Genomic DNA, 19198 nt, shown 5'->3' on the forward strand with positions numbered 1-19198 from the left:
CTGCTTTTGCAGCGAGCCCACAATTATATATATAGAGGGAGGAGCTTAAGAAATGTTTATCAATCAATTATGTTTTTTTCTTCTTCATAAGCATTTTGTTATTTGTGATTACTTTTCTCCCATAGTTTCATATTAGTTTGATCTGACAGTTGTTTTGTTGAGGCACTTGAATTATATTTTATTTGAGGTAAGGTTTTTGTTTTTATTTTTATTTGATGGCTTTTTATTGAGATATATGAACCAGTTTTCTTTTTGCACCAGTTTGATATCATAGTTGTTGTTATTTATTGAATTGTTTTTGAGTTTTGAACTTAGAACCTTTGGTTTATAGAACCCTGACCTTATTGGTTGTGCCACGCTGGCATGGAAGATGCAAGTGAGAACGAAATACTTAACCTTGTAGAATTTAGATATGACATTGTGCTCTTGAACCCCAAACCTTATGCTTACAAAATACTCACTGACACAACTCTCGTGCCACAGAAGCATAGAATGAAATACTTAACCTTATAGAATTTAGATGGAGAGTGGTCAAAACCACTTGAACAACAGCATCCATATTCTGGGGGGAACGTTAGCCCAAAATAGCCTATCTACGCGTCGCACTGAGATGCTGTGAAGCACCATATATGACAGGGAAGTATAGGTAAGGAAGTATTCAGGGCACCGCCAATGTGTTAACACAAAAATAGTACAATCACAAACATCATACTGCACAGGAAACGTATCATACCACACAGGAAATAAATAAAGGTCTGTGGCATGGTGTGGCGTTTAAAGTGCAGTGTGCACACCCAAAATGTAAAAGTATTAATAGTAGCCATTATTGAATAAAATAGATAATAAAGCAGAATAAAAACTATGGATAAGCATTTTGATGATCTCAGTATAAGAATGTTTTAGCATAATGTAACACAATGGCTTATAAATAATACAGTGTCACTGTAATTGTAATCTACAAGAATATAAAAACAATGAGTAAAAAGCAACACAAATACTAGACGCGTCGCAATTCCGGGGAAATTGCAAAGTGTGGTTGCGCCGACGCCGGTCGGACTATCATAATGTCGTCTGGACAGGTTTATCGCAGGGGTCCATAGATCACGTGTACCGATTTGTGTGAGATTTGGAAAAAAAATGTAGGAAAAGGAGCAAAAAGTGTGTTTTGAAGAAAATTCAAAATGGCGGAAAATCTATCCTGACGCAAATGGGCGTGGCCTATATGGGGAGCTGCGTAATGACCCAAGGAATCTAGGGAAAAAGACATTTAGATTTTACGACCTACGGTTCAAGAGTTATAGGCCAAAAGGTAAAGTGGGCTGTTATAGCGCCACCATGTGGCCGACTGGTGTGATTATTTTCTTAATAATTTTGCAAAAAACTATTAACCTCCCCTCCAAGTCTTGTAACTGTAGCCCTTACGGTGTCCGAGAAAAAAATTCTTGAATGGGAGTTTTTGCAATTCCCATTAAAGTGGATGGGGAAATTTAATGCACTAATAAATCAATATCAAAAAATCTATCCTGACGCAAATGGGCGTGGCCTATATGGGGAGATGCGTAGTGACCCAAGGAATCCAGGTGAAAAGAAATTTTGATTTTCGGACCTACGGTTCAAGAGTTACAGGCCAAAAGGTAAAGTGGGCTGTTATAGCGCCACCATGTGGCCGACTGGTGTGATTATTTTCTTAATAATTTTGCAAAAAACTATTAACCTCCCCTCCAAGTCTTGTAACTGTAGCCCTTACGGTGTCCGAGAAAAAAATAGTTGAATGGGAGTTTTTGCAATTCCCATTAAAGTGGATGGGGAAATTTAATGCACTAATAAATCAATATCAAAAAATCTATCCTGAGGCAAATGGGCGTGGCCTATATGGGGAGATGCGTAGTGACCCAAGGAATCCAGGTGAAAAGAAATTTGGATTTTAGGACCTACGGTTCAAGAGTTACAGGCCAAAACGTAAAGGGGGCTGTTATAGCGCCACCATGAGGCCGAATGGTGTGATATTTTTTTAAATAATTTCGGACTAAATTATGAACCTTCTCTCCAAATCTGGTAGCTCTAGCTCTTACGGTTTCTGAGAGAAAAATACTTGAATTTGAGTTTTTTCACTTTTACATTAAAGTGGATGGGGAAATTTAATGCACTAATAAATTAATATCAATTAAACTATTCAACCAATCTCTTAGCAAAATACAAGCACACGATTCCCGATTTAGACGGTGATTTTGACATATGGCATGACATTGGGGAATAAAAACTGTGGGAGAAATAGCGGTTTGAAATAAAGTTAATCTATAAATAAAGAAAGCTATAGAGTACTATAGTCTGGTTGCCCTGTTGGGCAACCACACTAATAAGTAAAAAGCATCTCAAAACCTAACACATGACCTCAACGGTATACTTAACACAACCCTGTGGTACCTATTCTGGAGCCACATAAAGTAATTAAGTGGCATGTTGCCTACAGATCAGGAACCTATCCCCATAGTGTGAGGCAGCTTTATGTACAAGTACACCCCCTGGACATGACACTAGTATGTCGGAGTCTAACCTTTGATGCTGAGTGCCAAGCAGGTAGGCATTGGGTACCATTTTTATAGTCTTTGGTATGACTAGGCCGGGGATTGAGCCCTGACCTCCAATTCTTAGGACGGACACTCTAACCACAATGTATTTGTTGTGAGTTAGTAGAGTGTCTATATTGTCAGCAAAGAGATTTGGTGTTGAGGGGTAAAATGGAGTAGACATAGGATAGAACCCTGGTGGACTCCGGTCTAATAAGTATATAGGGTTTAAGTGGTTAAAGTATTGTATTTTTAGGAATTTAACTTTAGATTAGATTAGTTTAGATTAAATGATGGGGAGGGGTGTGTAATGATTTGTGTTAAAAAGGAAAGGACACACCACCCACCGGTACTTTCACTAGAATCTCATCTGAGGAATTAGAATTGAGTGGACTTTGACTCAAACGGGGAGGAGATTTTTCTTATCAATAAATATCACCTTTATGATCTGTCAAGAGCCAATGAGCTTGAACATCCGCAGTGTTAGGACTTTGTGATGTTCGCTCTTCTCGAGTTTATTACCAGTAAGTCATAAATTCAACAGCTTTATATCAGTGGTATAGTGTCCTGTAGGCAGCTGTAAATATTGCTACAGTATAGGAAAGGATTACTATTCACCCATCAGTGATATTTGTTTTGTTTGTTGCTTTTGAACACAATACTGTATATGTTAATAGTAACACACATTGACACTTCCACATTATTGGTATTAACATACATGCTGTAGAGAAGAAGAGAAATTACGGATATCAGCTGCCAGTGACAGTTAATACAAGTGGCAACACTTGACCAAAAATAGGTTCTTGAAGGTTTTGGACAAACAGATCCTAATTGATTACAGTGTTCTTATCTCTTGAATCAACAGACACCTATATGCCAGCTAGACTGAGCTTAGACATGCATCAGTGGAGGTGTAATGACTTTCATTTAACTCAATGAATACACTAAATAGATTGATTTATGGGAATAATGAAGGACACTATGTGTTTTTCTAACCAGTCTGAGCTTGTCATCCTACAGGTGTGAAGATAACCTTGGTTTATCACATAATACGTGAGACACAACTATTAAGCTCCAGAATCCAGGCAAGAGGAAGTCTACCAGCAAGCTTTGCAATATCTTAATTCCAGCTGTTTAGAGAGAGCACATAATTATGGGCCTAATCACACTCCAAAGATAGCATCAAAATGAGCTCTGCGCATGGCTGTGTATGCATGCCGAGCATGGCATGAGAACATTAGTGTGTCAGTATTTACTGTTACTTCTGTGAGAAAGTCAACAAGCTCAGGCAACACATTTCCGTTGCATGAAAATGACCAGAACAGTTTTTTCTTTTTTGTTTTACATAGAAATAACCAGCAGAATCACATGGATTTAAGTAGCTTACTAAGCTGTCATTACATGCATAATAACATTCTTTTGCAAAAATGTGGTGGTATGTGTCTTATTTATGTAAAACCTAAATATAAACTTTATTGCCTGGTGGATATAAGGTACAGTAATACAGAAAGGCAGATATAGACCAATCAACAGACACTGTAGACACAAATGCAGTGGTGTAAAGTAACTATGTACATTTACTCAAGCACTGTAATTAAGTACCATTGTGAGGTATTTTACTTTACTGGAGTGTTTCCAATTTTCAGTACTTTTACTTCTACTCCATCTCAGAGGCAAATATAATACCTTTACTCCACTACAATTATTTGAAAACTTTTGTACTAGTTACTTTGTAGATTTTGATTCTTACAAAACATACATTAACCACTTCAGCCCTATATACAGTAGGCCTACATTTCAGCCATTTGAAAATAGCCGATCTTTCAGTACTTAAGTATATCTTAATGCAAATACTTTAGTACTTTTACTCAAGTCAAGTTTGAATACCAGGCAAATGTACTTGTACCAGAGTATTTCTACATTGTGGTATTGATACTTTTACTTTTTAAGTAAAACATGTGAGTACCCTTTCGTCACCAGGCAAAACAACATTGCATAACTGAGGTTACAAACAAAAACAGAAGCTGCGTTTTTCTTTTTAAGAGTAAAGTTTCTTGTAAGTAACGTCAGCTGTTCCAAACTACTGGCATCATGACAAAACGCGTGATCACCGGGATTTGATACGGATCTATTCTATCCTCTGTAAAAATCCTGTTTAAAGCGACTTTCATTGCGTTTGAACGAAGAGTGAGGAGAGGCGGGCTGTGTTTGTGGGCTTGCCCCTGGTTGCCACTGTGTTGACAGTAGTAAAACGCTCACACACTGAATAAACGCTCGCCCCAAAACACAGTCGCCCCAGGGCAAATCTGGTGATCTCCAAACGGTCGCCACCTGGCTGGTATTCGTAAATTTATATTCCTAAATCTAACCTCAGTAACTATGCCTAAATTAAACCTAACCTTATTCCTAAACGTAACCTCAGTAAACTACTGCCTAAAACCTAACCTTATTCCGAAACGTAAACTATATGGCTAAAACCTAATCTCATTCCTAAACGTAACCTCAGTAAACTATGTGTAAAAACCTAACCTTTACCCTAAAATTAACCTCAGTAAAACAATGGCTAACCCCAAAACGTATTTCTAACCTTATCCTCAGTCAAACAAATACTACAATACAAGAATCACTAGGGCCGAGCAGTCCGCGAAAAAAATGGGTGTGAGCGTGTTTTGGGGCGAGACTTCCGGTTACCACACACACACACACACACACGCGCGCGCGCGCACGCACGCACGCACACACACACACACACACACACACACACACACACCCACACACCACCACAAATGCAGCGTAGCAGCGTCTAGCATGGGGACATCCACTGAAAACTGACAGTGATCTCAGTTTGCTGTCAGACTCACAGTCACAACCAACCCATGGTGTATCGATCGACGCACTTTGTTTGCATAGATCTGGATGGTGGGACTGAGGAAGAAGAACTGAAGAACTACTGGATTAATAAGAGGACTTTTAGCAGACTATCTTAAGTTTTAAAATACCGTGTTATCGCCCGTTCCTTTCGAGCTTTATTTTTTTTGGATTTGGAGGGGGAAATCATGGCCTCTACGGGGATGGAAAGTGTGAAGTTAGCGGAGGACCAGGTCAAAGTGCTGGAGGAGAACTTCACTAAAGTCAGCAAGCATCCGGACGGGACGACGCTCATGCTGATCGCTGCAGAGTGCGGGCTGACGGAGGAGGAGACCCTAGTGAGTATTGCGTTTAACCCATTGAGACCTGAAGCCGATTCTACATGTCTCCTAAATCTCAACAGTTTTCTGAAAAACGTATGTTTCTATATCAGTGCCGTGGTGCTCAATCTTTTTTAGGTCAAGGACCCCCGAAATTATATGTATTTGGCCGCGGACCCCCATCAAAATATGTTGTTCCAGGGACCCCCCAGAAGCAACGATTTGAGTTAAAAACGTTCGCTTTAAAAATATATATATTCAAAGATTTGCACACATTTTCACGATTTTTCAAAAATAGCAGATCTACAAGCTCGTAGCGCGGCACTCGGTGCCGCGCTATGAGCTTGTATATCTGCTATTTTTGAATAGCCCAAAGTGTAAAATAAAGCTTTTTAGCTCAAATCTAAAAATGACACAGTTCCAGCTCTTAGTTAAGATCACTGCTTCCCAAACCTTTTAGCTCGAGACCCAAAAGAGAACTTTGAATGACGTCCCCCCGGGCCGTGACTCAAACTTATGCGCGCTCACAATGCGACGCGTTTGGTGAGCTTGTAGATCGTCTATTTTCACTACTTCTTGCGAGTTTGTTTTCGAATTTATGGAATTTTCTTAGATTTTTTGGCATTTATTTATGACAGTATTTATTTAAAAAATCGGAATTTGTTTAATTCGTGAAAATGTTAGATTTTGGGGGTTTGAAAATATATAATTAAAAACAAAATGTAGGAAATTAAAAAAATGAAGGGGATATTTACTTGCGACCCACACAGATGGGTCCCGACCCAATGATTGGGAAGCAGTGGTTTAGATGGATTACGTGCACACTTATAATTTCTTAGAAAGCTGATTTGCGCAGAATTCGGAATAAACTTACTTTTTACAGAGGGGAGAGTTGATCGGTCTTTCAATAAATAGGCAATAGGCAATATATAGAGAAGTAAATATAGTGAGAGAAAGTTACAATCCCTCAGATACAATGTAATATTAACTAAGATTAAATGTTTGATTAGGCTGCTACAGCATCATCAGGTGATCGATTTGCAGTAGCCTTGGATCAAGACTATCATATATGAAAATGTATCGAGTGTCGAGTCTGACATTTACTAAGTCTTCTACGATAGTCTATGATAGTCTTAATCCAAGGCTAGAATTGCATTAATGCTAGATTTAAAAGCTTCTAGATTCGCCCCATTGAGCAAAGGCTATGCAACATTTCTAGAACTAATTGGTCATTTGAACTGGCTGTTGTTGTAGGCTACTGTATTTTGTTTATGACCGCGGTCAGCAGTGCTGATTTGGTTCATGAACATTCACTGCCTTTTGACGGTGGTACAGTGGGTCCAGACAGAGTAGCTTATTTTGTGTGACATAATTTAACCACAACATGACTTCAGATATTCATAAGAAGTCAACGGTTTTAATGAGACCATGACAACTCGGGAGGGGCAGAAATGCCAATCAGTGATTGGGGCTGACAGCCTGTACATTGACAAGCCTGCCTAACTGGTTCATCACTGGTCACTGCTATGGGAACTATTGCTTAATGGCATTTGGTTGGAAAAATCAACTCTTAATTTGTGTTGCATTAGACTCTTAAAATATAAATTTCAACAGTGTTTATGCAATCCAGATGTAGGATAAATACATGAAAGGGGCCATCTACAATGGCTACCACTGGTATACAGTGTGTACTACAATATAGTTTATATAAATGAATGGGCATTACTCCAGTTGTAACCATTGCATACACAGCTAATGCAGGATGAAGAGTTAATTCTCAAGCGACTTTAACAATGGAAATGCTGCATGCAGTACTAATTTAAAATAGGATAGGTGCAGGATTAATGATGGCTGTAGTGTGCACTAATGCAGTTCAGATTTAGGATAAATGCATGAATCTCTTGTAAAAAAAAAACAAAGAACAGAGACTCAAATGTCTGGATGGGTGATTTTATTTTGTCATTAAACACAAGTGTACATCGATATTTTCTGGAATCACTTCACTGACAGTGAATGTAGGACGTTTGAATATGCCTAATCTGGGTGTGCAGACATGCATATACAAATACAGTAGGCCTATTATTATCAATGAAGCTCTATGCTTCTCTCTCTTTATAACCTCACATCACATGTTCTGCTTTTTTAAAATCTTTTGGGAAACAGTTCACAACTGAAATGAACAGTTTAACATGAATTGGAGCAATTCAAATCTGATTAACCTTTACATAATTGTCTCCGCCAGGCCGAAGGCATGGTGGAGAGTATGTTTTCGTTTGATTTCCTTTGGTTCCACCAAGCTAACATTGGTCAAGCTTCACGTGACACGTGACAATATGTTGAAAGGGTGTGCTTTGATTGGCTAGCGAGACGCATGACGAAATACATACCTATAAATAGGTGAGTCACTTCGAAACATTGCATTGCAATGTTTCGAAGTGACATCAGTGCCATCAGCCAAGCTAACATTTAGTCAGGAGATATTAGCAGAAAAAGTTCCAATCTCGGAATAAATTCCAATATTTGCTGGCGGAGACTTGTGCTCCGAGGAGCACATTTTCTAGTTGTATATATGTTGGGTCTGTTAACTCTGCTTCAGGGTGGATCTTCACCTAACATACTCAATCACTTTAACCACTGCCCTCTGCACTCTCCAGATACACAGTGCCACTGCCACACACACACACACACACACACACACACACACACACACACACACACACACACACACACACACACACACACACACACACACACACACACACACACACACACACACAGTGGAAAACACAAGTAATCTCTGTAAAAAAACTATCAAATCTGCCAAGCAAAGAGCCAGATGTGAAGTTTCATAGTACCCTGATAAGCAGCCCAAATCGTTTAGGCTGAAGCTATGATGTCCACTAGCATTCCACTGATACTGATGGTAGTTGCTCCACAAAGAATTGCTGTTCCTCCTTTGCGCTGATGATGCAAACAGCAACAGTAATTTGTTAAGCTGTACCAAGAGTTCCGGTGCCTTTCGAGTCTTTAAACACAAATATAAAGTGTGCCATTTCTGCTTATGTCATTTCATTAAAACAGTTTCGTCTCATAGGCAAATTTCTGTGGGAGACATGGTGAGAGCCTTCTCCTCCCTGGCCTAGAGCAACATACTTTGCATAATTTGTCTGCAAAGTACGAACTTCCTTCCACACTCCCTAAAATTATCAGATCCATACGACACCTGTTTTACCATAACACTGCACATACACATGCACTCACTTCTAATGCATAATCTCTTTCATAATAATGAAATGCTGTGGACGAGGGACTCTACATCAGTGTTTCTCAACCTTTTATGGGCCCGTGCCCCTATGTAATATCCATGTCCCTTACCAGCCGCCCAATTAAAATGTAAGCTTTATTGTTAATGGTGTTGCTTACATAATTTAAAAGATATCTCATCGATTTCCAAATATCAGATTTTACATTAAACTGAACTCTTAAGGGCCGTTCACACTGAGCACTATAAGTATAACGATCACTATCACTATATCATTCATCAATGTATTTTTCTTTTTAGTTGGCGTGAACTCTGCCATAGTGCTCAGTGTGAACGGCCCTTACGTATGTGATTATGTAATCATTAGCCTACTTCTCAGGGAGAGAAAAAAAAAACTGTTACGATTATAAGTAGAATTGTATAGGATGGATGCCAGGCCCTGTCACATCAGGCCCCTCTCACAGCACTGAATATCATTGCCCTGCCACAGGCCCTGTCATGTTACCATGGTACCATGTTAGCATGGTAACATATTACCATGGCAACATGGTAACATTAACGGAACATCTGTGTGACAGGGCTGTGACTGGGACTGACATCCATGTGACAGGGACTGATATGCATGTGACAGGGCTGTGACTGACATCCATGTGACAGGGCGGTGACAGGGACTGACATCCCTGTGACAGGGCTGTGACGAGGACTGACATCCCTGTGACATGATACTGACATAATCAGTATCATGGCAGTATCATGGTTAGTCATGGTCAGTATCCATATTCATATCAGTACATTTTTTACATTATTTGTCAAAGATTATTAGATTTTCTCAGCATTATGTCCCGCTCAATGTAATAAAACCTGCCCCAAACCAATATGTAGAGATAATGCCAATAAAATCTATTCTCATTTGATATTCAAAAATGAAGTCAATTTTTTTTATGAGAACACTGTCAAACAAGTCTATGAAGCTATCTATGAAAAAGTTTAATCTGCAACACAACTTTATACAATATGTAGTGGGGGCTCTGCTTCATCTCTCTCTCAGCTAAAGGGTCCTTGGCCTGAAAAAAAAACGTTGAAGACCCCTGCTCTAGATTTAGATGTAAATCCAGCCCCCCTCCCTCCCCGGTGTTGGCAACTGAATGTTTCCATTATGCGTGTACAAAGGTGGAAAAAGCCGGGCTAACTTGACTGGGCAGCTCTATCCAGCGAGGGTGATGTAGACTCATTGGCCCATTGTCAAAAGACCTGACTTCATTCCCAGCTGACATTTTATTTGCTTTTTTGTGTCTTGCTCCATGTTTGGATTTGTGAACAAAGCTCTTATTTGAGAATAAATACCTGCCTAAGGGACCACACCCTCTACTGCCTCTCCCTCTTTTCAAATTAATAACATTCATAAGTTGTTTCAGCCTCTGTGTGGCGTGTTTAGACATCCTCTCTCAGACACTGCTGTTGTGTTTCTGTCATAAAGGTATACTCACTCAGCTTAAGAAGAGGGGGTCATTATATAACCTACTGTAGATCAACGGAAGTGGATGAATCGAGCACACAGTTGTGTGCTCATTCATTGGAATTTGTTTGTGTAATTTCCTTTTCAGGGCAAAGACAATCATACAATACAGAAGACTGAAGGAATGAGAAATATTATTTTGTCACAATCTGTGAAACACAGCAACACAAAATTAAATAATGCAAATTCTTTAAAGGTGCACCATTTAAGTAAGCTGATGAAATCACACATTTACAGACTGGTTCATCTACATTTTAGAGATATTGAATGAATGCATTCAGGTTTTTTTTAATGGATTTGGGCTCTTTTTGAAATACACTATTTATACTCAAAACCACTAAAACATTAGCCTGGTAAACCCTCCCTCCGGAAATCTCATTTCCATTCGATCTCAAGAAGGAGTCTGGTCTGAAACGCCTTTCTCCAATAATCGCTCTGCTCGCCGAGCCGACGAGCCTATCAGCGTCGTCGCTCATTGTTCTGTGATTGACAGCGACAGTTGGCCAATCAGGTGGCGAGTTCGAGTGAGCCCGAATGAACCCGAGTGCAGCCTGAGAGCCGCCGAAAAAAGACGAACGGCAGCCATTGTTGTTTGTGCGAGTGCCTTCACTTCTTACTTTCAGTTTTATAACGCTTTCAAACTTCTTTTTTGAGGCACGGAATTTACTTATAAGATATCGTTTGGATAGAATTTAGTTGTTTAACTTCATATATGTGGTCAATTAATCATGACAGAGCCTATTTAAAAATATAAATTTAGAGAACCGGCAGGGGCGGGGAGTGACACGCATGTATCCCAATAAGGCAACCTATTTTCGGCATGGCCGTCCCAAAAGTCCCGTTGCGTCACATAGTCTGGAGCTCGTCAAAATGAACGTGCTCATTGGCTGAAGGGGAAAAACGATCATTGGTTGAAGGGGTTGTCAGTCAATGGTATTACTCCCGCCCAACTCCAGCCCACAGCGATTATTGCAGAAAGGCGTTTCAGACCAGACTCCTTCTTGAGATCGAATGGAAATGAGATTTCCGGAGGGAGGGTTTACCAGGCTACTAAAACATAACTTAAATTGTAAATCGCCGAGTTCACTTCAGAACACTCTGTGTTCTGCATATTTCACAGACTGCATAGACATAGCATAGCTTCCAAATTAGAATCCCATGCGTTTGCCAGTGCAATCAAATGTGGAAATCATTGGGATCACTTGTGTATTGCTTAAACTGTGAGCCAATGCATGGTGACTGGAAGCCAGTGGTTTAACTCATTGGCTGGATGTCCTCAACACCACCGACCCTCATCACATGAACCAACACACACCACTCCCTTTCCCTCAGCGTTATCAAGATGATGTCACCAGTGTTTTGTAGATTCCTTGACAACCTGGGCTCACCAAAAACAATGGCGCGTGTGTCACAGATGAGTGCCGAACAATTCAGCACACAGCACTCATCTGGTCAATGTTTCACTGTTGGACTTATTGGCTCAGTGATCAGAATGTCGTGTGCTATTGCATGAACTGGCCCAGTGGGAATAGGGTTAGTTGATGTCAGCGTGCTCCACAAAATTGGATGGAAATAATGTTGCTTTTTTCCCCTCCGTTTCCCTCATGCAGCTTGGCTCTAGGGTTGTCATAGTTCCATTGTGAGTCAATGGCATGGGATTATATGAGTGCTGCTAACAATACATTTGGGAAACCCAGCCCGGAGTGTTTTGTTCAAAATTAATCCTGACAATACGTGAACCCCACCTGTATAATTTCTCAGGAATATTCATATCACCTCAGAATCTTTGTCAGCCATACCGATTACCTCATCCAGATCATGTTTCAGGCTCTGAGGCAGTTTGTGCCAAGAGTAACAGTTTGAGAAACAAATACCTTGTCACTAAACAACAGGCTTAGCTGCAACGCCATCAGACCCACCACCACCTGTTTGTGACACCTCCCATGGGGGCTATCCTTCAATTGTTTTCTCTTTTTCATTTGCTTACAGAAATGGTTCAAGCTACGTAATGCACAGTGGCGGCAGGCGGAGGGTCTTCCTGCTCAACTGCGGTCGGTGACGGACTGAGTTGGAAGAAGTCCTTTGACCACGACCCATGTTACCTCCCTTAAATACCCCTGAAGACTCCTTTACTGACCAACTTCCTGGAAGAATGGACTCCCTTCTCCCTCTCTGTTATTCTCTCTTTTGTATCTATGAAGCTATTATAACTTACAGAATGTGAATTGTTAGTTCTTGTGTGTTTGTTGCCAATATATCTTGCCATGTTTACAGAAATAAACATAATAAGTTAAAGTGATCAAAGTGTGTGTTTGAAGCTGCATTCCGTGCTGGGAATGTGATTTAGGGTCGTGGAGGAAGCTCTCTTTAACAATGGTGGGAAGGGTTGGATGCAGTTTAGATGAGGAGGGATCTGTGTGTGTGTGTGTGTGTGTGTGTGTGTGTGTGTGTGTGTGTGTGTGTGTGTGTGTCGAGGGGGCTTTGTGCGTGTCTTTCAGCAGGGAGCTGATTTTAGCATTGGCAATCCAGAAAAATAAAGAGGCAGATACAGAGGGTGTGTACTGTATGCGTGTATGGTATGAGGGAGGAAAACATGTGTGCCTGCACTGAATGGCATCAAGGGTCAAATGGTAGATGATGTCACTGCATTGTCCCCGACCCGTGTCCATTTATTGCACCGTTAAAAAAAAGGACACCACAGCACTATTTTTGGGAGGACATGCATGTGGGTATGTGTTTTGGAGACAATCACAAAGGTGTACCAGCAATAGCCAGTGACCACAATGACCCTGGCCTCTCTATTCCGAGCAGCGAAAATGTCCTAACATTTCCAAAAGTTAAAGTGGTTAATTTAACTGTATACATTGACCCATAAACTCTCGGTTTTAAATTAACACGCCGACTTGAATACTGGATTTTACTGTGTGCATCTTTTTTCAGACCATGCGTGAATAGTGGGCAATGGGGAGAGAGAAAGAGTATAGAATTGCTGAGTTTCTCATTTTATGAGGAAGCTGTAGGTTGTTTGCTTCCTTGAGTGAAGGAACATGCTGTGAAAGCACTCAGATCATGAGAACTGTCTGCACAACAAGCTCAACAGAAACCCATAGTGACCCAACAGGTAGTTCAAGCACTCATGAAACGCCCATAGCATGTTGTAAATGTGTAGGTGTGTTCATTGGTGTGTGCTGCTGTAGGCTACTATGCATGCATGCACACACTTAAAAACAAGCACACGTGTGTGTACACACACACACACACACACGTTTGTTTTACTATACTTGTGAGGACAGTAAACCTTTAGGATGTACATTTTATGAATGCCATTTTACCTTCATTTATTTTTAACCCAAGCTTATACTTAGTTGTGCACCGGTGTCACACACTAACAATAGTGAACTACAAGCTCACGTGTCATTCATAGTGCTATGTTTTGAGCTTGTAGATCGTCTATTTTCGGTGCGTGACAGTGGCACGCAAACTAAATGTAAATTAACCTAATCCTAACCCCCACCTGAATGTTGTCCTAATTGTAACCATAAAACCACCTTTTCTCTAGAGAGGACCAGGGAAATTATCACAATTTCTGTTTCTCAAATTCTACTATAGGCCTACTTGTGGGGACATTTTGGCCCTCACAAGTATAGTAACAAAAGCACACACACCACGGTGTCCATTTACTGTGCCAGGGGTGTTTTCCTCTGTTAAACAGTGTGAATAACAACACGCCCTCTAAAGAAAAACAAGCATTTTGTTTAGAGGAGAGAGCCCACCCACTCAAACACCCATACCAGTATTCCCCCTGGAGTGCTATTTTTTAGGGGGCATAGGTGTGGCTGGCGTGGTGTGACATGGTGTGGTGCTATGCAGCATGGCACAGTTCTATTCCTGCATGTTTGTGTTCCAGAACCTTCTCTTTCTACACCGACAGGAACACATTTGCATATCGTCTCTGTTGGGCAGAAACCTCTTATCTCCATTACTCTTAACCTTTTGTGTTTTTTTTCGTAAATGAATGCCCTACTTAATCATTCTACACTCTACAGCGTCACACAACAGCATTTAAAGTAGCAGATCGACAAGCTCGAGCTTGTCGATCTGCTACTTTTGAATTTGAATCCTGAAAAGTAACAGTTTTGGACATATGAGGTTTCCACCCGACAGAGACGATATGAATTGCAATCTAGGCCTGTCCTGCCACATTGCAAAATGTGTGTGGTAGAGCACACACATTTTGCAATGTATGTTTGGAGCAAAAGGGAAAAAAAGATGTCTACAGTGACCTGGTAGTTCAAGCAAATGTTCCACTCAAGGTTCAAGGTTGCTTTATTGTTACATCTTGTGTACTGGACTGGTAGATACTAAATAAAGAGTACAAGTATTGTGTTATAGATCCTCAGACATTGCAGCAGCAATAACAACACAAAATAGAGGCGTTGCAGTGCCTTCCTCACCACTTGGTCGATGGGTATGTCCCATGTGAGTTTCTCAGTGATATGGACTACACCTCTTCAGTCTCCACTCCACCTCACCTACAGTAGCACTCAGTTCTTGTTGCCCATTAAGATAGATGCTGGTTATGTTATTTAGTTGAAGGGATGTTTAGTTGTTCATAGATTATGTACATGCTGATTGCTTGTTCACAGATGCGACATATTATAGCCATCTCAGGCTGATGGTTGCCTGAGGAGGGACTTTCCAGCATGCCTCTGTTTTACATTATAATGTTATTGTGATATTTGGTTGTTTTTTGGTTCTGGGGAATTTTCTTGGAGGGTTTGATGTTTTATGTTTGTTTATGGCATGTCTTTTATTTTCATAATTTATGTTAAGTGGCTAAACTATGGTCGAAACCATGGGTGCATGGGCTAGGCGCTTTGAGCATCCCCATCTGTATGTTTCTGGCCTGGAGGCAGTTGGTTTGAAATTGTGTGTGCTGAAAGCCACAAATAAAATGTTCCTATACAGAAAAGTTACTGTGCTTCACTACAGTTCGTTGCAATACTGTATGTTAGTTTGATACTATGTTTTCAAAAACAGATGCTAGGTTTGATGTCTATCTGTTAGTTACTTTGTAGCACAGACTTGTTTTCTTGGCACTCTAGTCAGCCAATAACAGGGTGGTCGATTAAATAGAGTTCATGTCGCTGATTCCAACCTTGCAACTTAGACTACCTTTGTATACGTTGATAAGAGCTTCTGCTAAATGCCTAAATTGTCATAAGAAATGTCATACTGTTCTTTGATGTCGGTAAGTCAACAGTTGGTCAAAGTCTTCCTTCAGGGCTTTCTATCAGAAAAGTAAGAGGGAGGCCCTTTGCTTCAGGGGCCACACCCTTTTCTTCAGGGCCGCCCCCTTTCCTTAGGGGGCTTTTTAACAGAAAGGCAATGGCTTTCTGACAGAAAAGCAAAGGCTTTCTGACAGAAAGGTGCTATCTGAAAATATCTCACAATATACCACATTATATCAAAGAAATCATGCTATTATGTCCTCAAATAAGTGTACAATGTCATCAACACCTGTCATACTGTACTTTGTTCCCAAAAAACATCATTCTATATACAGTCATCAAAAAGTCTCACTTATTTATGTTTATAGATATAATGAAAAGGTCATACTATCATAACAAATAATGACACTATGTTGTCATACTACAGGTATGTTGTCAAACTATAGGTTCATGTCCTCAGTGGAGTGCATAGTGTGTGCCCCACCAGGTCGGGTGTCGGGTATGACCTCGGTCATCCATGTCATATATGACATATGATTCGATATTTGGGAACTGTTTCAGCCAGATCCGACCCCCTTCGTCTTATATTCTAAAATTCAAGTTAGACATTTCAAAACATATATAAAACAATGACAAAAAAAAAGTGTAGTGGTCCTACTGGCAGTGTGTACAAGAAATTTGGCACTGATTTGAGAGATTAGCTCTGAACAAACACCCAGACCCTCTTATAAATGGCTAGCCTCCTGCAGAGTAGCCTCGGAAACCCATGGCTTTTTTTTTGGTTACCTGCAGAGCCATGCAGTAAAAAGTCATAATATAATGTTATCGATTTAAATAATTTGTTTTAGAAAATACAGCATGCCGTTTATCTAGCCTGGTAAATATAAAAATAAATGTTTAAGTTTAGTATGTTTTTTTTTCTTCCTTCAGATTAGCTAATTAGCTTTGTGAAATGTATTGTAAATGAGAGCATAGAAGGATTTCTAATATACAGTGAATGTGCATGCAGAACAGCTTTTCTAATAATTTGGACAGTATTGAGCAGCCAATCAGCTAAGGTCAGAGCCAGTGTCCTGAAGATGCAACATAACATCCCTGGCATGACATACTGTAAGACGTACATCAAACAGACAGAACCCTATCCCTGACTATGTTACTCCCCGTCTCCTCTTCACTCCAATGAAAGGCTACTTGGAGTGCTTGATGGTGCACCATAAGAGACCAGGAGAGTGTGTATAGAATTTGAATGGGCGCTGGTATTGTCTGTTGCTAAGAGGATTTGCTGTAGCTGGCAGGAATCTGTCATTCAGTGCAAGTTAAATTCAGAAGGAGGCAAGCCGATTTCACATCACCAACTCATCAACTATCATGTGTACTGTACTGTATTCAAGCAAAACTGTATAGTATATAATATCATACACTGGGGAAATCAATATGCTCTGCAAGAAGTACATTATTCTTTTACTGGGACAGTGCAGGTTAATCAACACTAACCACTAAAATATGCCACAAAAAATATGCCACCGTTAGTCAAGCAGCTAGTTTTCAACCATGACCTCTGTAAAAACTATCTATCGGCTGACTCGTTAACCAGATCCGAAAGCCACTATGAGAATATGTTTTAGGCTGTGGGAATCGACTATTGCTGGAATCTCTTCTTCTCTCTCTGTTAGTAGTTACTGTCTCTCGGGGTCGCTCAGGAAGCAACTCAACCAAGGCTAGTCGAGCCTTTATATACTATAAACAAATATTTATTCAGATGAAGAATCTGATGAATATATCAATATTCATGACATACTGTAAGGTGTTGGATACAGATCTGGGATATAGGGTATGGGGTGAAAAGATGTTGCACAAAATAATACCTGGCTTTCATCCACTTTCAACCTGGCATTGGCCAGTCAAAAATGTTCAAAATGTTTTAAAAATCTGAATGGAATATGAAGAATCTGACTAATACATCTTGATTATGAGTCCAGAGATTATGCGTACCGATTTGCATGAGTTTTGGACAAGATCTGTAGGATCTGTGGTTGCAAAAAGTCAATATCTTGTTTGGCAGAAATGGCCGGGGCCATTTTTTGACTAAAACGCCTATGGTTCAAGTGTTATAGGCCAAAACGTGAAGCTGTCTGTTATAGCTCCACCGTGAGGCTGATTTGAAACATTGGGATGGACGTTCGTTGGCCTACTAGAAGTGTGCATGCATAGTTTCACGCCGATTGGTCCAGCGATACCTGAGATTATCTGTTCACAGACAGGCAGGTCCATCCTGGTGGAGATAATCAGATGACGCACACGCACGCACGCACGCATGCACACTAATAGATCCAAACAGATGAGTGGCTACATTAACTAGGGAAGGCTAGAATGAAATGTTGACTGCGCATGTGGTATCTTGCTTGTGGCTGGCACAAATCACATGGAACAAGTATGACCTTAAACCAACCAGCGATGAGACATTTAACTCTGGCTACTAGGAACCGTTTGGTCATAGAACTGAGCGCTTTAAATAAGTGATCTTTCTTTGCACACTTGAATGTAAGGTGGTTGACAGGTATCCAACTTCACATATAAAGCTTCTGCATGCTGTTTTTGTCCCCATTTCTAAAGTAGAAAATACAGCCAATCTATAAGCTCACAACACGTTGCGATTTACAGTATAGTGGCAAATATAGCCGATCTACAAGCTCACAACGCGATTTAACGCACTGATCGGCTATTTTTGAAAAACAAATGTATTCATTTAGAATTTCTTGTTTTTTGAAAATGTTCGCCCATGACATGTCCAAAATAAAGACACCAGGTTGGTGGTGGTTAATAACTTCTAAGTGGCAAAAAAAAAAAGAAAAGAAAAACTGTCCAGGAGCTTTTTGCTCAAAGTTTAAAAGTTACCAACAAAATGACCAAAGTTTTGTTTGGCCACTCTGAACATTCAAATCTACTATAGACGCCATGCACATGGAAAATGTAGCAGAGAAACCTGGACACTAGAGTTGACTGGACTGCTTCAAGTTGTGTCCTACAAAATAAGAACTGAAACACATAAAGCTGTATGCCAAAAACATTCATTTAATGTAGAGTTGTTTAAAATAAAAATAAAAGAGCCCATACAGCATTTGTACTCTCAATGCTTAAAGACTAAGTAGAGCAAAGTAGTGGGTAGTAGCCAAAAATGATTAGTCACACTACATTACTGCCAACAGAGGGAGGTAAGACACACAGTGGACTATACTTCCTGTCTCATCAGTGTCTGCTGCCAGAAAACCATAGAGTTATAATATATCGCAGAAGACTGAATGATTGCTGAGAGGGGAAAGAAGGGTACTGATTCAGATATTGGAGTATGTCTGTGCTGTGCTAAATCTTCGTATCAATGTTATTTACATTAAAACAGTCGGAATAAAATGCCATACAGGAATATTGGAATAGGA

General features: G+C 40.2%; 1 protein-coding gene across 1 annotated transcript; it reads left to right on the top strand.

Annotated features, from left to right (window-relative positions):
• The first annotated feature begins 5359 nt into the window (after positions 1–5359).
• hopx (HOP homeobox) lies at positions 5360–15616 on the top strand. Its single transcript, XM_084041646.1, has 2 exons — positions 5360–5773; positions 12523–15616. The coding sequence occupies exons 1-2, from the start codon at positions 5624–5626 to the stop codon at positions 12598–12600; spliced, it is 228 nt and encodes a 75-aa protein (XP_083897772.1). The 5' UTR covers positions 5360–5623; the 3' UTR covers positions 12601–15616.
• Positions 15617–19198: the final 3582 nt, after the last annotated feature.

Source organism: Gymnoscopelus microlampas (genome assembly GCF_963454915.1).
Source record: "Gymnoscopelus microlampas genome assembly, chromosome: 18".
NCBI classification, from domain to species: domain Eukaryota; kingdom Metazoa; phylum Chordata; class Actinopteri; order Myctophiformes; family Myctophidae; genus Gymnoscopelus; species Gymnoscopelus microlampas.

Bases quoted from the DNA above. Each gene is read 5' to 3' on its own strand.
- hopx (XM_084041646.1), top strand. From the start codon at position 5,624: ATGGCCTCTACGGGGATGGAAAGTGTGAAGTTAGCGGAGGACCAGGTC. The intron at 5,774-12,522 runs GTGAGTATTGCG...ATTTGCTTACAG, and splicing joins TGACGGAGGAGGAGACCCTA to AAATGGTTCAAGCTACGTAA.